Source organism: Mus caroli, unplaced genomic scaffold, assembly GCF_978045245.1.
Source record: "Mus caroli unplaced genomic scaffold, Mus_caroli_1 scaffold_13, whole genome shotgun sequence".
Classification (NCBI taxonomy): Eukaryota; Metazoa; Chordata; class Mammalia; order Rodentia; family Muridae; genus Mus; species Mus caroli.
The window spans coordinates 18,410,989-18,434,792 of NW_028227268.1; the positions used below are offsets into that span (position 1 = coordinate 18,410,989).

The 23,804-nt window shown below is 46.2% G+C and overlaps 1 protein-coding gene across 2 annotated transcripts; it reads left to right on the plus strand.

Annotated features, from left to right (window-relative positions):
• The first annotated feature begins 587 nt into the window (after positions 1-587).
• Gosr2 (golgi SNAP receptor complex member 2) lies at positions 588-21,631 on the plus strand. 2 transcript variants are annotated; one of them, XM_021177287.3, is made up of 6 exons: positions 588-687; positions 8,950-9,014; positions 10,647-10,755; positions 11,561-11,693; positions 14,221-14,361; positions 19,056-21,631. In XM_021177287.3, exons 1-6 carry the CDS (start codon positions 659-661, stop codon positions 19,215-19,217), a joined length of 639 nt encoding a protein of 212 aa, XP_021032946.1. In that variant the 5' UTR covers positions 588-658; the 3' UTR covers positions 19,218-21,631. The 2 variants fall into 2 exon arrangements, with proteins under 2 accessions (XP_021032946.1, XP_021032947.1); XM_021177288.3 differs by having other exon boundaries at positions 10,650-10,755.
• Positions 21,632-23,804: the final 2,173 nt, after the last annotated feature.

Consider the following 23,804-nt stretch of genomic DNA (forward strand, 5'->3'; position numbering starts at 1 on the left):
CAACCCCAGCCCAGCTCATTATCTTTGTATTTATTAGGATGTTCTACCATTATCTTTGTACTTATTTGGAATGTTTATTTGTATACAGATCGGAGTTCCTTCTCTAGTCCAACCTCTTGAAGAACAGGGAAATTTTGGTTGTTCCACGTCACACAGGACACATGCTAACCACTCACTCACTGTGGGTTTACTAAAAATGAGCCGGAGATGGGAAGACTAGAGGGCGGACTAGTTCGAGGCAGGAAAAGCACGCGCCGTGAGGAAGTGAGATTCCCCAGACCTGTAATTACACACTCCAAGGAGAAGCCAAGCCCGACCGCGGGGCGGAGAGCGACGTAGAGAGTCGCCGGCGACTTCTCGGGGAGGCTCTGACGTCAGTGCCTCGCGACCGTCCTCTCCGCTACCTGATTCAATCCCGAAGCTGGACTTTAGCAAAAAACCCACCCCCGCCGCTCTCCGCGAGGTCCGGCCCGGAGCCACACCCATCCCTCGCGTCCCGCTTTCCTTCGGCGCAACCCCATCTCCGACCTCACAACCACCACGGGACAGGCACACTCGCGGGCGCCCTACTCAGCAGGGCGGGCCCTGAGACCGGAAGCCGGAAGTGGGGTTGTGAGGACGTGTTCCGAGGAAGCCGCAGGCCGGCTAGGCCGGCGTCATGGAGCCCCTATACCAACAAACGAACAAGTGAGGGCTGCGTCGGGGAGCGGGCTGGGCTCGGCCCGGGCTGCGGCCCCTGGGGCTCGGGGCTCTGGGGACTGTCATTGTGGAGGTTTCCGCTCGGGCTGCTCCGCATCTCTTAGCCCCTGGCGGGATGCTCTTAGCCGCGGGGGATCCGGCCGGGGCGCGAAGGCTTGGGCCCCGTAGCTCTTGGCCGCAAGCCGTGACTGCCTATTGGCAAGGGAAGGTAGCACCCCCTAGGTTACAGCAATTGATCCAGCACCTGCCAGCTTAGTCCTCCGGGTTGGTAGAGCTTAGAGAACAGAGAAAACTGTTGCCGAGGCTTGTGTCTATGAATCTATTGCTTAAGTGGGAGTGTCTGGGGTTGTACGAAAGAAGTGTTTTGTGTACTTGATTGGATATTTAAAGAACTTATTTTTGTGACACAAAGACGTGCAGGTAACTAGTGACTATTTTTGTTAGTCATATCTGATTACAAAGTTAGCCTTAAGGAAATTGAAATTTAGGCTTAGATTAGCTTTTCATAACTAAGTTTCCTTGGTGGGTCCTTTTTTCCATACCGTCCTTTGTTTTGGGAACTTGCTGTGTTATGTAGCTGGACACCATGAGGGGCCATACCTATGTTAGTTTAAGAACTTTCTATTCATCGTATGACAGCACTGAAAAAAAATCTTATTCCGTGGGCCTGAAAAATGACATAAACTAGTCGTCCTGCCTCCCCAGTAAACTCATAACAAAAAGAATGGAAATAAGATGGTGGTTATTCTCTTTTTACCTTTTTTTAAAAAAAATTATTTGTTTATTATATGTAAGTACACTGTAGCTGTCTTCAGACACCTCAGAAGAGGGCATCAGATCTCATTACAAATGGTTGTGAGCCACCATGTGGTTGCTGGGAATTGAACTCAGGACCTTCGGAAGAGCAGTCAGTGCTCTTAACCTCTGAACCATCTCTCCATTCCCCCTCTTTTTACTTTTGTCAACAAAATGTTTGATTTGGGTGGGGGAAAATAAACTACATTGTAATGACAATTTGCATATTATAAAAAAAGTGTGGGAAGAGATTTTAAAAGACTATCCTGTGAGTCACGTGGAAAAGGAATGAGGCAGAAAATTGCCCTCATTTACTAAGAACGGATCCTTTCCATAGCAAGACACATGGACCTAGGAGATCACTGAGTTAATCTTCTAGTTGCTGAATTGACAGAACAGTGTCAGAACACACTTGTCTCACTAGAACTTTGAACCAATTCTGTGATTATCTCTTAACTGTGAAGGTACGTTGACATAAAATCGATTATTTAAAGTCATATAACTGGAAACGTCCTGAGCACTGAGTGGATGAACAAAACAAAAAAAAAAAAAAAAAAAAAAGAAAGAAAAACAGGATGTTTTACACTAGCAGTATTCTACTAGGATGAGCTTTAAAGAGAATCCAGTAGGCTTCCATTTTGGGTACTCATGTTCATAAAAGATACATTTGTCCCTTGTGTTGTCTAGCTGCCGTCCTGGAACTCATCTTTAGATAGTTTGGAGTAAGTAGGTCTCAGACACAAACAGCTCTGGAGTGATTACGCAGGCTTTTCTGGGTGTTTTACTCAGTAGTTAGTTTTAAGAACTATTATCTCAAGATCAGTTTGTCAGCTTGCCTTAGGAGGTAAAGACTAGCTATAGAGGTAGAGTGGAAGACGTGACAATCACCAAGTGCATGTGAAAACTGTGGGCGTGTACGTGTTGTGTGGGTGTGTGTACATGTGTGCATAAGAGCATGTGTGTGTACATTCGAGACGGGATTCTATTACATAGCTGAGGTTAGCCTATAAATTGTGGTGTAGCTTAGACTGGCCTTGAACTTACAGTCCACCTGCTTCTTTGTCCTTTGTGCTAAGATGACAGGTGAGCACCACTCTATCCACTACTTACTAACTTCCTCCCTTCCTTCCCGTCCTGTCCCATCCTGTCTGGTCCAGTCCCTCCCAACCAATCAACCAACCTCCCTCCCTCTCTTCCTCTGTTCATTCGTCCTTTTCTTTCTTCATCCGTTTGTTTGTTTGTGGTAAAGTCTCACTTTGTAGCCCTGGCTGACCTGGAACTCGCTATGAAAACTAGACTGGCCTGGAACTCTTAGAGATCCACCTGCCTCTGTCTCTTGAGCTGTTGGGATTAAGGATATACCACCACTCTCATTATTTTAAAAGCAACAGCAGTTTAACTTGTTACTGTTTTGGGTTACATAGCTTCATATGGCAAAGGGTTCCATAATCTCTCAGATAATTGTTTCCATAGCAGCTCAGTTGGAGAGTTGAGACAAGGAGGCACCAAGAAGTAAAACGACTTGCTAATTGTCTGTCAGCTTTTCATAGTTGAACTCGATTTGCAGCTGAGATCCTTTAACTCCCAAACCCTGTTTCTTGTCCGTGGTGGACAGAGGTAGTGGGCCACAGACTGACTGTGGTGGAGGTAGGCGGATAGGTTTATGACCTTCGTTTGCACTTGTGTGTGGTCCAGGCTGTTCTCAAATTCAAGATCTCCCTGCTGGGATTATAGACAGCACCACCACTGGCACCAACAGATTCACTGACTTCTTTAAAGAGCACTTTCATGTAATAGTCTTCCTACGACATAAGGAAAGCTTTAAAAAAAAACCCAACAACAGCAGTGCCTCTTGCTTGCCACATACTAGCTCTCTGCCTGGCTATATTACCACCCAAGTCCATGATGGACCCCATGCTAGACAGGCCAGAGATGCCTTTTTCTCTCAGGCCTACACCACCAAGTCATATTTGGGGATCACCTATCACGTGGCTGTGTAGGTGGTGTCTGGTTCCTAATTGAATGGAAACAGAGTCTCCAAGTGCCAGATTACTAGCTCCCTCCATGCCTTTCACACCTGCCATGGTGTTTGCTGTTATTTCTTAGAATGGAATGGAATGTAGAGACTGGACTTCCTTTATTGATTATGTCTTTTCTAATTCATTTACATCCAAACAGGACTTACAAATAAAAATCAAATGGGGAAAGCCAGTAATGTTTTTCAGTAATTTCTTAAAAGTTATCCTTTTTAGCTTGGGGTATTACTACTGTGTCTCCTGTCCTTGAGACTCTCAGACTTGAAAAGGACTGCAGTTCTGTCTCTGCTCATTAAAACCTTTGTAAGGCTGGACAGTCCATGGACCTGGTGTTGTACATGTAGGGCGCCCTCTTCCTCCTCTTCTTCCTCTTCCTCTTCCTTCTCTTCTTCCTCCTCCTCCTCCTCTTCTAGAAGACAGATAGTAATTTTATAATTTGTTTCCTATGTAAAGCTGAAATGTGGCGTCTTAGAACATGGACCTTTTGCTTTGGGGACTCCCTTAAGCAGAAGCAGGAGGCAAACCCTTTTCTGCTTGTCTATTCCAGATATTTGAAGAGCATCCTCTGGTGTCTTGTTTAACCTGCCACAAATCTCAGTCTGTACTGCCTTCAGGCTCCATTTATCATAGACACCATGGAAGACACCAACACCTTTAAAAACCAACCAAGATTTATAATTATAATCCTCAATGTGTCCTTTCCCACTGTAGGCGACCTGAGGTTTCATTTCCCGCTTTCCCACGGACTACTGTGATTATGTAGCCCATTTGTTTGTTGAATGTGAGGATGAATGAATAACTTAAGTAATGAGTTTCATAACTTAACCATTACATTACCATCTGGAAAAAAAACTATTATTATTAGTTATTTTCTTTATGAAATATTACAGACATGAGTAACTTCACCCATTATTAGGATTCATATTAATATATGTGCTTCACATTATTGACTTAGAAACAAGCTGAATCAAAAACACCTACATTTTTTTTCTCATCCCTAGAGTTACTCACCCTCCTTGTTAGTGATTTTCAATATATGCTACTTATTTTATGTGGTTTTTAATTTACCCAAATCAGATACTTAATGTACTAGGTTTTCCTTTTTCTGTTTAATATCATCTTTTCTTAAAAACTTAAGTCCATACTTGTATGACTAGATCAAGCTTTTATTAACATTTTATTGTAGTGTGTGTGTGTGTGTGTGTACATAGGTATGTAGGTGTAGTTAAGCCAGAGTGTGGAGATCAGAGGACAACTTGCAGGACTTGGTTATTTTCTCCCACCGTAAGTTCTGGTGATGAAACTCAGGTTGCCGGCTTGGCAGTGTGCCCTGTCACCCACTGAGCTAGCTCGTTAATCCTACTAGCTTCTATTTAATATACTGAATTACTGAAGTCTTTCTTGATATTTCAACACTTCAGTAGTTATATTATCAACATAAATTATGCATATGTTTCTCACTGAATAGATCCATGATCCTTTGAATCCCTTTAACACAAGGAACTTTGAAGAATTTTTTTAGATATTTCAGAAAGAGTTACGTTGCAAGAACATGGTAATATAGGTATGCTTTTAATCCTAGCATTAGGGAGTCAGAGAGGCAGATGGGTCTCTGTGAGTTTGAGGCCAACCTGGTCTATAGAGAGAGTTCTAGGACAGAGTTATATGATAGAGAGACCTGGTCTCCAAAAATTATGTATATATATTTTGCATGTGCCTTTTGTCATGTAACATTTTCAACATAAGGGCAGCATGTGACACATGAAAGGGGCAGTAAAATGTCAGACTTCATGGAATAAACAAAGACCATAGCTTTAAATCTGATCAATTTTTACCACATAATTGGTTTGTTACACACTTCCAAGGTTTTATTATCAATATGTGGCTTTGGTTATAGACCTGTACAGAAATGCTTTGGTGAACATGTATTTGGTGATGGTAACCAGAATCTCTGTGAGACTTGCTGCTAAAAGTGCAATGCTGGGTTATAGTGTATGCAGAGATGTTACCAGGTGTTGTCAGAAAGCTCTGGAAGTACTTCACCAGCAGGTGTGGTTTCCCTACCTGGGTCTCTATCCCAGATTCCTGATGGGGGTGTGATCTCATTGGTTTTAATATGTGATTCAGAGTTACCATTGACGTTGATCAGCTTTTTTATGAATTTATTTTCTCTTACTTCCTTTTTTGTCATTTGCCCTTTGGCCAGTTTTGAATTTGCTTTGTTAAACTTTCCCTCTTAGTTTGTGGGTGTCTTTACATATATATTTCAGACATCAATCCTGATATCCGCCACAGATAGATGTGTTTGCTCTTTGTGGATGGATGCATCTAGTATAGTTTGTCTTTTATTATTGTAGTCATATTCACTTGTTCTTTTCTTTGGGGTTTGAAAGAACCCTTTTCTTAAGGGTTCTTTAACTCAGCATTATTTATGCATACCCTTTAAAATTGTCTTATTGTTTTTATATGATTTTTAATTGAAGTAAAATTACATCATTTTCCCCCTTTGCTTTTCTCCTTCCAGCCCTGCCTTGCTACTTTCCTTTGAACCTCTCCATGCTGACCTACTTTCAAAGTGATGCCCTTTTTTTTTCGTTACTATTGTTAAATACAAATGTATGGGTGCGTATGCACAAATATCTGTAGATACAAGCTGCTGAGGCTGTTTTTGGTGTGTCTGTGTGGTTTCCAGGCTGACTACTCTGCATTGGGCAGTCAGTAAGGGGCTCATCCCTGGGAGATTCTAGCTCTCTTTCTTCCAGCAGTCATTAGTTGCTTGGAGTTCTTTGTCTAGGGGTGGAGCCCTGCACAGATTTCCCTTTTCCATGTCAACAGGTCCATTTATATAGCCATTGTTCCGGTCTTGTTCATGTAGCCGTTTTTAGGAGAAATTGTTTCACAGCCAACTTCCTGGTGTTCCGGCTCCTATAATTTTTCTGCTTGCTACCTCTACCTGTTCTTGTCCTTGATGTTCCCTGAGCCATAGATGCAGGGGCTGTGAAGTAGATGTATCCATCGGGACATGATCTATTGATCTCTGCATTGTGTCCAGTTGTGGTTTTCTGTGGTGCTTTCCATTTGCTATAAAGAGAGACTTCTTTGATAGGGGGTAGTAGCTACACTTATCCAGGAAAGATAGCTTGCACACAAAGAGCCTTTTTTGTTTTTTAGAAAGCTCAAAGATTTTATTTTTTATGTTTATTTTAAACCTTCTTGAAAATTTTTGTTGGATGGATTCCATGAAGTGTCTTCTCTATTCAGATGATAAATTGAACTGTCAGAATTTATTTAATTCATTTCCAGTTGACTTATATCTCCAAGTCCCCAAGTATGTGGCTGCTTCTGGGCCCTGGTCTTTGCTCTTGGGTTCAGGGTAAGATTGTCTATGCCTTTGCACTGCCGTCATATTGTTATAATGATTATGGCTTTGTAATTGGTGCTGAGGGTTAAACCTAGGTCCTGACACATGTAAAGTGAGTGTTCTGTCACTGAGCTATAGCCCCAGCTAGGTTGGCTTTGAGCTTGCAGTCCTCCTAACTCAGCCTCCCACATAGCTGGGATGCCAGGCCTGTATCATCAGGCCTAGATTGTAGTAAGCCTTAATAGTGGGTATGAGACTCAGCTTCCTATACTTGTTCAGAATTGTGTTGGTTATGTTTTTTTCTTGTTGTTTTAGCTGCTTCTATTTATTTTTTATATTTATTGTTCCTTTTCTTGTGGATAATGAAATCAGTTTTATGATCTGATTTAAGCTACCATTGCAGATTTACCACATTGCCTGTGTTCTCTTTCTTTCTCCTAATAAGAATTATACTTTTCCTACCCATCAACCCTCAGTCCACTGCTGTTGTTCTTACCCTCCATAGATCAGAAACCTCCATCTGCATCCTCGTATCAGCCTGTGTGCCTCCACTGCCCCACGCTTTCCAAAGCATTCTGCATCTCCCTTCCTGAAGCAGCTGACAGGTCTTGGGCTCTCGCTGTGATTTCTGGTTGCTTCTTGGAACCACAGGTCTTGCCTTGTAGCATTCAGGAAGTCTTAGACAGCTGGATTGGCTCTCTGGTCACTTACAGGAAAGCGATGGAAAAGGCTAGAGAGTCACTGAAACCAGATTGGGGCACCTGGCTGGCCCTGGTAAAATTTGAGGTCATGGTATATAATGTTCACAGTAGAGAAAGATTGTTGAGGTTTCCTTTAAGGGCTGGAGATGAGCCTCTTTCACATAGGCCCTATGTAGAGAACTTGTATAAGCACAGGAGGCCATTGTGGCCCACATAGACAGCATTCCAAGGGCTGACAAGTGATGGGGAGCCACTAGGAAGAGTTTGGAAGGTGACTTTGGCCTGGAAAGTCTCCAGAGAGTGCTCTGGGATATGTTATATTTCCAGACGAGGTGGCACTCCTCCTCCTGTTGTCTTGGAAAGATGTTTACAAAACAGGAGATGCCTATCTCTCAGGCCATCCTCTTAAGTGGTCCTTCCACTGCCTGGTCCCCTCTGCTCTTTCTCCCCCTGACTGTCTTCCAAGCACTCCATTTTGCTTTTATCCCATGTGAAATGCCTTGCATGCCTTCTGCAGATCATTGTCTTCCAACCTTTCTTCACCAAACCTCATTCTACCTTCTTAAAAGTGATGCTCAGACCTGCATTCAAATCTTACATGGTGGCATACATGACTGTAATCCTAGCACTGTGTAGGCAAAGGCAGGAGGACCACAAGTTCAAGGCAAGCCTTGGCTATGTAAAGGAGATCTTGTCTGAAAACCAAGCAAACACAACTCCTTCCACTCACAGAACTTCAGTTTACCCTTCCTTAGCCCCAGCCTTCCCATCTCCTTGGCTGCACTGCACGCACTCCTCCCTCAGCGTTCTGTTTGCTTCTGCTTGTGTGTGTTGGGTTCCTTGTAAATCTGCTCAGGGATTTTTCATGTCTATCTGGCCTGTCAGGTCCTAATTACATTGTTTCTCAGGGCAAGGATTCTATCTCCCTTGCCCTTTGACTCTTGGTAGGCAGACCAGTGCTCAGCACATTGGGTCACAGAGCAGAGAGTGGGATTGGCTGGATACTGGTTGAGGTTTATCTTCTGCTGTGTGGCCGTGAGCAACTTACTTGACCTATCTGGGTTTCAGTTTTTATTTATAAAATGAGAACAGTGATAGTGCTTTTCCTCTTGGGGTTATTGCCTTAGCAGTGTCTCAGATACAGTAAGCACTCACCAAATGCTAGCAGTATTATTAGCTTTAGGATATTCAAAATGATGCCAAAATGGGTGGCCTAAAGGGCCACATAGACATTTTACAGTTGAGTAGCACTGTCAGCCTAATTCAGTTGTAAGATGGCATTAGAAAAAGTTGTCTTTCCTGAGTGAGGTGCTAGTGATTCCGCCTGTCTCACTCATTTCCTCTCTTCCTTTGATAGGCAGGTTCAGGAGATCCAGTCGCACATGGGACGCCTGGAGAGGGCAGACAAGCAGTCTGTGCACTGTGAGTAATTAACCAGGGAGAGCAGAGGCCTTTCTCTGATGACACGGGGCTAATGGGCTGGGTTTCCTGACTGCATTCTGCCTTGGGGGCTTAATGACTCAGCATGGAATGAGTTGTTGTTAGAATGGACAGAAAAACCCCATGGCCAATAGATTTCCCCGATTGTGCCCTTTGGAGTCCCACCAGTTTTATCCCCCATTACCCTTCCACTCAACCTGACATGGCCCTATGGGAATGGAAGTTCTCTCCATCTGTCTTAATCTAATTACCTAGTCTGAAAATTCAGACATGTTGACCTGGAACTGGCCATTTCTTCTGAGTTGAGAACTCTGGCTTCTTAGTAGGATTGTTCAGACAACTAGCAATATTAATTAGTTCAGTTCCCACACCACAGCTCCTTCTGTGAAGCATGTGGGTTGTGGTTGGAGGGTTTTTGGTTTTGTTCCAAGCAGAGGCCCCTTACCGAGCTGGCCCTATAGGAAGCTCTTGTCTCCTCACTGCCCAGCTCTGGCCAGGCCTCTTTCGTTTCCTCTTTTTCCCCAGCCTGGCTCCCCAGCATGACTCTTCCCTTAGCTCTGCACCCTACAGTGCTCTAATCTAAACTGTCTGTGTTTGCTGCAGGTGTGAGGGCCTAGGAAGAGGGTGGTCCTGGGGCTGTTATTTCTTGGGCGGAAGGCAACCGCCTGGGTGCGTGCTCTGCGCACTTGAGTTTCTGCCCACTGGCCTTTGTTTGCCTTCCCAGCAATCTCACTGGTGCCTGATTAGAAGTGGAAAGAGGTCGTTTTGACAGCTTTATCAAGGGGATAAGGAAAATGACCGTCATGCTTTCTACCTCTGCGGGTTCTTTCCTGGGTCTTTCCGATTGCTATGTGGTCTATTTTGAGAGTTCTAACACAGCTCAGCCTCCCCATTCCTTCAGAAAGCCTCTGGGCATCTCCATACTAACCTTCCCTTTCCTTTGTGCCTTTTATTTTTCTTTTAGCCTCATTACTATAAGGAGTTCAGTTGGCAACCTTTTTCCTAGGGGTTTATAATCCATATCTGAGACCAATCTCAAATAGACCTATATCAGAAAATTTAACTTAACAGAGTTATATGGGCAACCTTTAAATATTCATTTTATTTTCTAACAGTGGGGAGTTTATGACTACAGACATGCCTTCTACTTAAAAAACAGGACAACTAACAGCTGTGTGTGCCTGTGTGTGTCTGTATGGCTATAGGGATGTGTGGGTATAAGGATACCCATGCTTTGAGACACAGTAGACCTTATATTGAGCCATCTTTGTGTACATTGTATTGCTTTTGGATTATATTTGGTTTAGTTTGTGTTATGGAAACATGTTTATATCACTTTTACTTTGTTGTTGTTGTTGTTGTTGGGTATTTTTTGTTTTGTTTTGTTTGTTGAGACAGGGTTTTTCTGTGTCTGTAGCCCTGGCTGTCCTAGAACTTGCTCTGTAGTCCAGGCTGGCCTTGAATTCAGAGAGATCCGCCTGCCTCTGCCTCCCAAGTGCTGGGATTAAAGGTGTGTGCCACCATGGCCAGGCACCATTTATCACTTTTAATTTAAGTTCATTACTTTTTTTCTAGCAATTATTCTCTCCCCCCCACCTCCTCTCTTTTGTGCAGTAGTAGAAAATGAGATTCAAGCAAGCATAGAGCAAATATTCAGCCATCTGGAGCGCCTGGAGATTTTGTCAAGCAAGGAGCCTTTGAATAGAAGGCAGAATGCCAAACTGTGAGTGTCGATCCCTGACGTAGCTCGGATACCTCAGGCCCCTAAAGCACACGTTTCTCCCATTGGAAGCTATAGAATATTCTGAAAATCTGGGTACTTACTAAAGAAATGAAGTCTGTGTGAAGATAAAGTCTTCCCTAAAATGCACAGTACTATGTAAGCAATAGACCCTCCAAATTAAAAAGTATGTGCACCCGTGATCATGGTCCCTGATTTCCTTGGGAGTGATTATAATCTACTGTCTCTCTGAGGTAATTTTGACAATATGCATTTTGTGACCAGACCCCTGGTCACTGAAAGCTTAGGACTGCCAGGGAGTGTGGCTCTGCTGTTTGGTTCCCACTGGCGTCTGCTGGGCTGAAATGCACTTGCACTCTTTCCTAATCGCTTCCATCAGTCTGCTTATAATGAAGTACTGATGGAATCTTTGATACTCCACCGTGAAACTCAGAGGGAAACCACCCTCACCACCACTCGAGCCCCTACTCCCAAAAGTGTCATGAAACCTCATGGCTGCTCTACCTTAGAGCTGCCCTTGGGCTTCTTCCAGGAGTACAGTGTAACCTCGGAAGGTCAGGAAGGGGCCATGAAGCCTGCTTCCTGTCACCTGTTCCCTGAGAAGTCAGAGCCCAGCAGACATTTGAGTAAAGCTGGAGCTGTGTGTAATTTTACCCACCATAACCACAGGCTGCCGCTTGACTCGGTGAGGGTGGGCCCTGGGAGAGAAGGGACTATAGAGCCAGGCTGCCTCAAAGTGTGCCTACCCCAGCCCCTAGGATTTAATCTCTGTCTCTATTAACTCCAGCCGTGTCGACCAGCTAAAGTATGATGTCCAGCACTTGCAGACTGCCCTCAGGAACTTTCAGCACCGGCGCCAAGTCAGGGAGCAGCAGGAGAGACAGCGAGACGAGCTTCTGTCTCGCACCTTCACCACTAACGTAAGCCAGACTCTGGGGGTTGGCAGGCGCCTGGCAGGTCAGGACTGAATGCAGGTAACAGGCATCACCTCTTAGCGGAGTGCCTGAAGCTGACTCAGGAGGAGACCAAGTGGAAATGCCGGGACTTTGTGCATTGCCACTAAGATCGTGCCTGGGTGGGGGATTTCTCTCCAAACACAAAAACCCGAGGAGGAAGCAGTTAGACTGAAGCAGTAGGCAGAGACGAAAATTCCCTGGCTTGACTAGTCCACTGCAGAGGTGGGGTTCACATGGGGGAGATGCTTCTGTGAGCAGATAGAGACAGGTGGTTAGAGCCTAACTCATCTGGAGAGGCGACAGCATTAGAAAGCTGCCTCCAGGCACGTGCCATTGTGCTGTGTGTGTGTGTGTGTGTGTCTCCAGCCTTAGATGCATTAAAATGTTTCTGCCCCTGGCTCGAATGGCAATTTGGAGGAATTTGTTAACAGATGTGTTGGATGGATTGCTTGACTTCAGTCTTTTTGGAATAGCCTGTTGTTTTGCATGTTTGATCTCTTAGAAGCCCTGCCCTGTCTCCTAACCTCAGTAGGCTCATTCTCTGCAAGTACAACCTCCTGGCCCTTTTCAGGGACTCACATAGTATGTTCTACCAAACGAGGTGGGTTTGGGCTTCATAGTTTGTCACTTTCTAAATCCACTAGTAGAATTCCTTGCTTAATATGTGGGTGAAGCCACACTATAGACAGAAATACTGCGAGCAAGCCTGGAGCGAGCCTGGTGGCTAACCGCACACAGACTGGGCCTGGGAGAGAGCCAAGTCATCACTAGCAGTGAGTGCTCTCTTTCACTGTCTGATTGGCACAACCTCCTGCCAGGCAGTGCCCCTCCACCACGGAAGCCCCGATTCCCACTGGCAGATGACCAAGCCATTGCTCCATGCCATGCTGCAGTGCGGTTCTTCCAGGGCTTCAGGTTGGGGCTTCACAGGTTTGTGTTTGTAGAGCAGGTGGGCAGGCAGGCCGTGGTGATTAACAGCTCACACATCCAGTGCTGTAAGCCTCTGAGTAAGCCAGCATACGGCATGCTACATCACATTCAGGCAGTTGTAGGCTAGACATGACCTCTCAGGATTATTCTGTTGATTGCCAGCCTGATGTGGCACCACACTCACCAGGCAGCACTGACTCACCAAATGAAACTTCCTTCAAGTCACTTTCCCCATTCTAAAGAGAGCAGACTCGCACCCTTCCCTTCTCAGATGGGAAGGCAAGGCAGGTCTCTGTGTAAAGCCATTCAGTAAGTGCTTGTCAGAAAAGGGGAGGCATCGGTTCTCTTAAAACACTAGAGTTAACACCAAGATACCAAGTAAAGCCTTTGAGAAGAGTACTAAACATGGCTTCTTCCTTTCAGGAGCTTCTGTGTTAGCAGGGAGATTCAAACTGTCACCTAGGGCTGGTTCTGAACTTGAGCAGCAGAACAAATGGTTAATCACCTGCCAGTGGGAATTGGGGCCTCCATGGTGGTGGGGCACTGCCTGGCAGGAGGTTGTGCTGATCAGACAGCAGGAAGGAGAGACAATCACTGCTGGGTGACGACTTGGTCCTCTCCCCAGCCCAATCGGTGTGTGGTTAGAGCCACCAGGCTCGCTCTCAGTGTTTTTGTCTACAGTGTAGTTGAAATTGAGAGTTGTCTGTGCACCCAGCCCTGGGGTCCTACCTATCTGGACAGGTTATTCCATCTCTCTGGGCCTCACCTTCTTCATCTGCAAAATGGGGAGAACAGGAAAAGTCCCAGCAAGCTGTGTGAGTTAGAGAAATGTGCCTGTGAAGTAAAAGGGCTTGGTCTGTACTGATAGGGCATCTTCAGTCGGAAAGGCCAGGGTCCAAAGGAGTGCTCAGTAGGTAAATCCATTCCAGAGTCTGCAAAGTCTATGATCTGAGGCATCTCACATAGACTGTGCTCAGTCTGTAGTCCTCTTTTCTTTTCCTCTGCCTTTCTTTAGCAACCTTTTCCTGCCTTCTCAGAACTTTGTTCCCATCCTGAACACCCTGCAGGCTTCAGTAGAAAGCACTGCCCCTTTGATCCGTAGTTTCAGTCTAATTAGAGGGATAAGCTATAGATAAAATAGCTAAAGAACAAAAGCAAACATGTAAAAGCGCACGAGCAAGAACTGCTGTAAAGGAACATTTGAGAAGCTGTCTTTGAGAGGAGCCAGAAAAAACCTTCAGGAGAAATGAATGAAGTCTGGAAGGAATAACCGGATTTTCCTCAGTGGGGTCGTAGCAGATGAACAGAGCAACACTGCAGCAGAGCTCATTTGGAGAGTTATGGGCCCGTTACCTCTTCTGCTGCCGTGCGAGCAGGCCCCGCCCCCTTACACACACCTTTGCTTTGCTTTCCTCCCCTGTTGGACTCTCTGATTCTTGCATTTGTCCCTCTAGTTCTTCTGGCTTGACCTTGGCCAAAAAGGCAGTGTAGTAAGATTTGCCCAGCCCCCAGGAGCTGAGTGGCAAGCAAAGTTAACCAAGTGCCTGCATTTCTTTCACAGGACTCTGACACCACCATCCCCATGGACGAATCACTGCAGTTTAACTCCTCCCTCCACAACATTCACCACGGCATGGATGACCTCATTGGAGGCGGGCACAGTATTCTGGAGGGACTGAGGGCCCAGAGACTGACCTTGAAGGTGGGGCCCCTGCTGGAGACTAGAGAGAAGGCTTTTTATTTCGTCCTTGTCCTATAGTTTAGTTCTGTGTTTGTATTGTTTCTGTGTCCCCAGCCCCCATGTGACAGTAAGCCCAAGCCCTTGAACTTACACGTTTGCCCATTGTGTGTAACAAACGCAGGGGCATTTCTTGATAGCTAGGGCCTTGCCCTTCTACTGACTCTGCATGAAATTGAGTTTGCTGTAAGGGGACCAATGACAGGCTGAGAAATGCGTCTTTAGATTTGCTCTTTTTTTTTTTTTTTTGGTTTTTCGAGACAGGGTTTCTTTGTGTAGCCCTGATTTGCTCTTTTAAGAAGGCAGTCTTCTAAGGTGGTTTTCTTTGGGATTTCGGCTGTGGAGTGCCCAGGGAGGTCCACATGCTTCTCATAGCCACAGGTATCCAAGAAGCCTGCCTTGTTTGTACTGCTGAGACCCTGACCCCTGGGAGTGGTTTACAGAAACAGTATAGATTGCTGTCAGTCATGGCGTTTCAGCCTGAGTCTTTTCCTGTGTCAGCCCTGATGGCTCTGGGGGTGTGGGCTCTCCTTGTTATCAGGGTGTGGTTCCCTAGGGTGAAGCACTGCCAGCCACTGGGCTGTGAGAAACAGTCCCTGGAAGTGCGGCAGTTATCTTAGTTGTCACTGGAGCACAGTTGTCTGCTCGAAGGACTCCAGCGTGTTTCTGAGCAGCTCCCACCATCTTTACAGGGAGAGGAAGAGACAGGACAGTTGAAGCGCACCTCCTGTTGACAGTCACAATATTTGCAGTGGCGCAGGAGGTGCTCCCCCTTCAGAATAGTCACTGAAAGTCTACCCCAGTCTCTGCAGTGGGCTCCCTGCCTTTTTTATTTTTATTTTTTTGTAGAGAACTAACTGCCCTTTTCTGTAGCTCAGGGACAGTCAAGACTTATAAAAGGCATGCATATGGCATGCGTATGGCATGAATGCCGAGCTGGTGCGGTTGAGGTTCTGGATGGAGTGTTAGCTTCCTCCAGAAGCCGGGGTCACTGAGGAAGCCATGTGCTGTTAGCAGAGCTGGCTTGCCGGGAAGCCCGTTCACTGGTGGATCTTGACCTTTATGATTTCTGACTCCGTTTTCTCTGCATTCCTCCTTCTGCCCATCTTGCCTCTTGATCTCTCCCTGCCTGGGCCAGGGAATTTTCTTCCTAAACCACTTGAGAGGAACAGGGGAGCATGAAAGCCCTGGTGCAATTACTTTGATTTTTATGGTTGGAAATAGGTACTTTGTGGAGTTGATGGTCACTGGGAGGTGATTTGGAAGGCATGACCACGGAGTAGTCTGTACTCCGTCCTAAGGCAGGATCTTACAGCATATCTCTCACTTTCTCACTCTCATGAGACTTTGTCTACTTTCCTCTGGCAGAAGACCGATTTGACTTGAGATCTCCATTTTATATTTATTTGCAATATAGAGAACCAAATGTAAGGCCTTATACATGCTAACCAGTCACTCTACCAGTGGGCCACATCCCCAGCCCAATATTCCTTTCTTTGGTTTTTGAGACAGTGTTTTATTATGTAGCCTTGGCTGGCCTGGAACTTGCTATATAGACCAGACTGGCCTTAAACTCACAGGGATCTGCCTGCGTCTGCATGCCAGACATTGAGATTAAAGGTGTGCACCACCATTGCTGGCTCAGAATCCTTGATGAGGCTTGTTGGTTTGTTGATCCTTGTCAGGTGACTTTACATCTCCTTCAGCTGATGTCTACTCTCAGTAGTTTATTCATGGGTGTTCCTTTTAGAAAATGAATGTGGGGCTGAAGGCTGGACCGTCTTTCTTTCTTTCTTTCTTTTTAAAAAGATTTACTTATTTTTATTATATGCAAGTACACTGTCTTTAGACACTCCAGAAGAGGGAGTCAGATCTCATTATGGATGGTTGTGAACTACCATGTGATTGCTGGGATTTGAACTTCGGACCTTCGGAAGAGCAGTCAGGTGCTCTTACCCACTGAGCCATCTCACCAGCCCTGGACCATCTTTCTAAGCACAGTGGGTGTCATGTGTCTTGACCCTGTACCTCGTTCTGTTACTTCATCAGAAACTGAATATACACTTAAGAGTTAGAAAGCAACAAGAACGAGCAGGCCAGTGGTTTAGACAGTGGATTGATGCACAGGGCAGTGTTTATGTGCTTATAGAAGGAGCTTTTTCTGTTCTTTTGCTTGCCTGCCTTCCTTCCTTCCTTCCTTCCTTCCTTCCTTCCTTCCTTCCTTTTTTTTTTGTTTTTTTTTTTTTTCTTTTTTCCTTTCTTTCTTTTTGAGATAGGATTTCTCTATATATCCTGGCTAGCCTTGGAACTCATAGAGAGATCTGCCTGTTTCTGCCTCCCAATTGCTAGGTCTAAATGAATGTACCACCATGCTTAGCCTTTGCCACACTTCTGTCTTTGCTTCCTTTCCCACTTGAAACTCCCTTGTGAATACTGACTTTAACTTACTCAGTAGAAGCCCTAAAGAGTCACTCTAGGGAGTGACAGGTCATTATCAAGGATTGCTGGAGCTAGGGAGCCGAGAAAGTTTTCCCACATAGCTTTTAAGAACATAGAAGATCTTTCCCAAGTGTTCACAGGCAGATTCGTGAGCACAAGCCCAGTTGTTGCTTTTGTGTGTTTGGGTAATGTTTGTGTGTCGCCCGTTGCAGAGATTTTAGGAAACTGGTAGTGATGGAACATTTCAGGCAATTGGGCCCTTGACGGCAGCACTGCTCCCAGCTGGATCATGGCTGGGCAGTAGGACAGCTCATAAGGCAAGGGTGCTACCAAAAACGACTCTGCCGCATTTGCTTATACACTGTACGTAAATGAGAGCGGCCTGAGACATTATCACAAAGCTAACATGGAGCTGCTTGGAGCTGTGAGCCACAGAACTGCTCATGGTTGAAGATCTCTATTGTGGCAATTCCTGCTTCGAGCTGTTGTGCCAGCAGGGTCTCAGGCCTTTCTGGAGAAGACCTACTAATAATAACTGCTGCTTCTCACCACTGTTCAGTAACTCATCCATCAGTCCTATAGCGATCCTTGGACCAGGGTCAGCTGCTTTATGCTTCATCTTAGAAATAATGGTATGTAGGGCAGCTCTGTCAGCAGATTAGAGCTATCCCAGCAGCCACGTCATGGTTAACTCCAGTTCCAGGGCATCCAGTGCCTCTTCTGACCTCTGCAGGCGCCTGCATGCATGTGGTGCACACACACATATATAAATATATATATTTAAACTGTATGGAAAGATTAGTTGTATTTATTTTCAGAAGAGTAAGAATATTGGAGTAAGACACATTGAAGTGTAGTTTAGCATGCTTAGACTAGTCGAACCCCTTGGCCTTAATTACAAAATAGTGGAGCAAGCAAATATGGAACAAAAAAGAACATAATAAAGAATAAGTGACCTGATCCTAGCAAGACTTGAATTGTCTGGTCTGCCTGGAGTCTGCCGTCTGCCCTCTGCTCACCTTACACCTCTGCCACAGGCCCTTCCTCTCACAGTAGCTCCAGTCTGAAGCAGCTCTTCACTTACTATTGTAAGAATATTAATTTGGATGCACATGGTAGACACTTGTATATTTGAAGGCCGGGAAAGGCTGGGTATGTAGCACATGCCTAGAATCCTGGCACTGGGGAGCCTGAGGGAGGAGGACCATGAGTTCCAGGCCAGTCTGGACTCTGAGGGAGACCCTAGCTTGAAAACAAGCAAAAATAATATTAAGAATCAGGTGCAGTGGATTGTGTAAGTAATCTTTAACACGCTTGCTTAGTTTTCCCCTGTAGTTTTCTGAGCGTATTTGTTCCCATTTGAGCCACTTTGCCTCTAAAAGTTTAATGAGCTCCAGAAAAACCACTTGTGTGTAATTTATCTTAGACTAGCAGAGGAATTTGTCTGCTGGTATATGTATGCAATTCAGTTGTCATGAATTGACCTAGGTATAAAAAAGTAGTTTCAAAGGTTGGAGAAATTCTTGTAATATTGGTGAACTTTATATGATTGTATTTATACTGTTGTGTGTGCCTCCTCCTCTGTTTTAAAAGTTCATTCATGTTATGACATGTTTGGTCACATATGCTAATTAGGTCCTTTTTATTGCCAAGACGTGTATCTGTAGCATAATGTGCGAGTATGCACAGGTGTCCTCCATCACTCGCTGACACTGCCCATCACTGAGTCTGATGGCCTGCAAGCCCCAGCAATCCTCCTGTCTCAGTGCCGTACAGCAGTGAGGCTGGAGGCGTAACCACACCTGGTGTTTTACATGGATTCCGGGATCCAGACTCAGGGCCTTATGCCTGTACAGCAAGAACACCTCTCGCGGAGCCATCTCCTAGCCCCAGCTTCTGTATGCAGTGTGAATCCAGGTTCACTGTCTTACTGACACGTGAACTGTACTTACTTACCTACATGGGTGCTGCATGTCTATGCTATGTGGCCAGTTCCAGCACCGTTTGTATAAAAGGCTTCTTCTTAGCCTTCGACCATACACTAGTTGGCCGTGGTAGAATGAATCTGTCTATTTCTGGTGAATGCTGATTTCTTTCCTCTTCCCCCGGCATGACCAAGAAGACAGTGTCTGCTAGTAAAACCCTGGCTTGTGGTGACCTTTAACCACCCTTGACAGTGAGGCTGATCTCTGTTTTTCTTTCTCTTCTCATCTCTCCAGGGGACTCAGAAAAAGATCCTTGACATTGCTAACATGCTGGGCTTGTCCAACACAGTGATGAGACTGATTGAGAAGCGGGCCTTCCAGGACAAGTACTTCATGATCGGTGGGATGCTGCTCACTTGTGCAGTTATGTTCCTCGTGGTACAGTACCTGACATGAGCCAGCTGTACCCAGCACTGGACAGCCTTCCCACTGAGTGCGCATGTGCAAGCAAGAAGTGGGCTGGGAGGCCCTTTTGAAATGTATGCCTTAACTGTGAAGACACCTCTCCCCCAGGACTAATCGTGGCTTAGTATCAAACCTGCTTTGTTTTCTGTGACATCTGGGGAGTAGGACCTTGGGTCACCAAGATGTGTGGTGCTTAGGAAGTGGGTCAAGACCCTGTTCTCTGGCTTTCATTCGGGGAGGGATGGCTGGGTTTTGTGGTTTGTCCACATAGCTGATGCTTGCCCTGGAAAGCGTGCATGGTGAAGCTTGCACACTGGACTGTCCACACTATTCACTCCTGATGGAGTGGGCTGGAGCACAAGTGAGAAGATGAGGAGAGAGGTCTTTCCCTGTGCCCTCTGGGATAGATCAGTTCTCACATCATTGCTTCTGCCACTGGCCAGCCCCAACCCCTAAGAAAACATGACATGGAGGTGACTAACTGCTAACACCAGCACCCTTTCCTGGAAGCAGCTACTCCAGGGAAGCAGAGACATCAGTGCTGCTGCTGATAATGCAAGCGTTTCCATGCCATGGTTGCTGGGTGTTTGTCCTTCCTGAAGTGAAGCTGGCAGTGTCCCAGGGAGTGTTCAGTCTGGACACGGAAGCCCTGAGTCACCAATGTTTCCCAGTTAATACAGCAGTTGGCTCTTACAGTTCAGAGACGGTAGTTTGGCACCTGCACCCAGGCTTTCACGGATGGGCCTTTGCCACTTTGAAAGTAGCCATGAGCAATGGGCGACTTGTCAGTTGCAGATTCATCTAGTTCTGCCCTCTCAAGTTCTTTGACTATCTACCCCTTGAAACATATTAGCAATATATCAATCAGCTAAGCCTCCATTTTCCCCAGCCCTCTTAGGCCACCCTGGGGATGTCCCTGGGAAGTGTGTTTTTGTGAGACTTTCAGGGACCAGATCATTTTTACTTTTCCCAGCCGTGATTGAGGCTGTGTCAGTACCTGGCGCAATGCAGAATTTGTGTGAAAGCTAATGTATCTTGAGCACACATTGTATTAATCTCTGCAAGTACTAGAACGATCTAGTGAGTTTATTTGTTCATCAGTCACAGGCCCTGTCCACCCAAACAGTTCTAAATTTAGTAGCCTCCTAGTAGGAAAACCACGCCAGAACTCCGAAGAACTGGAAACTGGTCAGTATTAATCTTTCCTTTGATTGCCCTACCTACTTCCTATGTTTGCTTAAGCGTCCTCTCCTGTCTCCCTCTTCACAGTAGGTGTTACATCTCACCCCTCCCCTTGTGTAGCTGTATTGGTCTCTCGGGTACATCTGTGGCATCCTTTTGGGGAACTTTATCAACTGTACACACTTTAAACTTGAGTTTCCTGGGTACTAGCTCAGTTCTGGTCAGATGCAGTGTCTGTTGCTCTTTCCCTTTAGGTTAAATGTGCCATAGCTGGTCAGAAAGGTGGAATGTGCCCCCTCTAGTCCTGCAGAGTGGAAACAGTGGCCCTAGAGACAGGAGACCTGCAGCATCTCCACACCTGGATCTCACTTTGGGGAGGCAGATGGGCATGGGCTCTTGGCTGGCCATAGAGTTTGTACTGCACAGACCTGACTCCTGTGCCCCCTGGCACCTGAAGATCCCACCAGACAGCATGCTTTGGAAGATGTACAAGCTGTAATTGAGCCATTTGAACTCAAAATGTGGGCAGCAAAGGCCCTAGCCCCTGCCCTTCATTGGCTGTTGGAGCAGTGTTTTGTAGTACATAATGGATTTCCACCTTTGTAGCAATCCTTGGCTTTAGTGAACTTGATGTCCCACCTTCGCAGCCAGGTCTCCCTTTGGAATGAATTTGTGGTGAGGTCAGCGCTACTGCCTGGGGGCAGGTAATGGACGAAGAGGATCTGGACTCAAGGGGCATTGAGCTGGTTGCCCAGGCTGCCCTCCCTCAAATTTCCATTCAGTGCCTTGTGAGATGACTCTGACCTGATTGGGCAAACTGTCCTTACAGGCTCCAGCAGGGAAGGGCCCCTAGCCTGAGTGGGATGCCCTCTAGTGGAGGAGGCCTGCATCCTTAGCAGAGCTTGTCAGAAGCTGCAGCTAGCAGATGGTGTGTGCACCTTGGTACAGTAGTCTAAGTGACAGGGTTTGAAGCAAGTAGGGTGCCAGAAGGAATCTAAGACTAAGAAAATAGATGTATTCTCCATGTATGGCCACTTGAAGGAATGCTAAATCTAAGGACCAAGTAAATAGCAGGTTTTACAGGTTTCATTTCAAGCTTTTTCTCAAAAGCTAGCTTGCCTTGTTGAATTTAAATAGCTTTGATTGGCAATTTATTTACACCCCTTGTTTTCAGAACATATCAGCTGAATAAAGTTGAGGTTTATTTAGGAAACTTTAAAGAAGCACTTGGCATTCTTTGTCTTGACTACCCCTTTGTTTCCTAGGCTAGGAGCATTCATTCATATACACTGTTTCAGAGCCATAGGCTGGGTAGGGAGCTGTCTCAGAAGCAGCTGTAGAGAGTGAAAGACATCCCAGACCTGATTCAGAACAGCTCTGAAGGTTCCCAGGTAAACTGCCATGTGTTTGCTGGAGCCGCAACCTCCTAGATAGCTGTTCTCTTGATAGCATTGGGAAGAATCTGGAGCCAGCTCTGCATGTGTGTACAAAGAGCAAGACTGGCAAGTTTCCAGTGAAGTCTTAGTGTAGCCTACCTACCTCATTTCAGAAGAGTTGAGGGCTTAGAAACAACTGGGGGCTGGGCCTGTCATTTGGTGCCAGGGTGCTAGCCTGGTATTCACACTGCACTGTGTTGCATCAGCAGTTCAGGTCCCATAATTAAAGCAAGGACGTAGGGCCTGGGGTGAGGGCTCAGCAGTTAGAGCACTGGCTGCTCTCCCAAGGGACCTGGGTTTGATTTCCAGCACCACATGGTGGCTCACAGCCATATTAACTACACACTACAGTTCCAGAAGATCCAGTGCCCTCTTCTAGGAAGGTCCAAGGCACACACACGGCTTGTGCACAGAAATACGGGCAAAACACCATATACATAAAAGGAAATAGGCTAAAATATAAAATTAGGACTATAAACGTGAAGGCAGAGGCATGTCATATCAGGAGAACTTGAACACAGGTCATCAAGCCCTTTCACCATAACTCTGGGAGTCCTCCTGTAACTCGCAACGGCAGAGGAGCACGTTGCTGACTGAATAGGATGGGGTGTTACCGGTCCTCAGGCCAAGACCAGACCCTTTGTACTGCCAGCTTCCCCATAGCCTCTAGTGTAGGAGACAGCCTTCCCAGTCCTCTGAGATAGGTACTGTGATATGCCTGCTGTGCAGACAGTGGGCTCCTTGTGTGGCTGTAGTCCCAGCTCCACCAACCTGCTTCTCCCATCCCTGAATATGCTCTGCCAGGAATGGGCAACAAGGCAGCCTGCAATGTCATACCAGGCTGCACGAATGTTTCCAGGTGCTAGAAGGTGCCATGCCCACACCTTGCCACTAGAGGGTGACATATCTCTACTAATGGCTGATCCTCTCAGGCCCTTGATGCTGATTCCTGTGAGCTTCAAGTTTCTTGGCAGTGCAGTAGCTCTGGGCTGCTTTAGAACTCTAGAAGTCTGGCAAAAGATGACCAAGGAAACCCGAGCAGTTTTCAGGACTCCATCCCTCCTCAAAGTGTTTTACTTTGACTGTCAGTGTGGATGCAGAGTGGACATTGTGCATTGCCCAGATAACTATCATGTGCTGATATAACCTCGGCTGCAGACATGAAAGCCAGTCCGAGACTAGATGGCCCTCATGGACTTCACTCTTTTGTTTCCATTGGTTCTATTACGTTAGGCCATCAGGAAGAGCCTAAAATGGCCCTTGGCCAGTGGTGTTCTTCACTGGCTGATGGCGCTGTCTCCTGAGTAAAGTACTGCAGGATGAGAGACCAGCCCTCCACCATCTGTACAGTGCGTTTTCAGCCCTTCTCCCACATCACACCTGGCTCAGGGCTCGGTGTTCCCTGCCTACTGGGCGTCAGGGCACACAGTGTCTGCTGTACAGGGAATGGTAATTGTTCCTTCAGAGAGGTCACCAGCACATAGTAGGCAGTCATATGGTCACAAGCTATCATGTCAGTGACCTACAGGAGACGCCTTAATCCAGCCTAGCCCCATCATACAGGTTTAGAGCTCAATGCTCAGCTGTGGTCATACCCAGAAGCCTAACCCTGAGTTCATGGCTACGTATGCTGTGGTCCACATGCTCATGGGGGCTCAACAGCAGCAGATGGGGAAGTAAAGGGCAGAAACTGACTAGCATCGGGTTTTAAAGTAGAAAGGTCAGCAGGAGCAGTCATCCCAGTCCCTAGTAAATAGTGGGAGACAGTGATGACCAATTCAGGGTACCCGAGTGAGGGGACGGGCCACATGAGAGGCTGCTCTGGCTCTGCCATTCCAGTGGTGGTGTCTTAGAGCCCCTCCTTCCAGCTGTTAGTGACAACTGCTGAACCGCTGCTGAGGCTGCTGTGGTCCAGAGAGGGAGTGGAGAGGGGACCACAGTGACAACAAGCTCAGTTCCT

Excerpts from the sequence above, each read along its gene's own strand:
- Gosr2 (XM_021177287.3), top strand. The coding sequence starts at position 659 with ATGGAGCCCCTATACCAACAAACGAACAA. Across the intron at positions 11,694-14,220 it reads CTCGCACCTTCACCACTAAC|GACTCTGACACCACCATCCC; the intron begins GTAAGCCAGACT and ends TTTCTTTCACAG. Across the intron at positions 14,362-19,055 it reads CCCAGAGACTGACCTTGAAG|GGGACTCAGAAAAAGATCCT; the intron begins GTGGGGCCCCTG and ends TCATCTCTCCAG.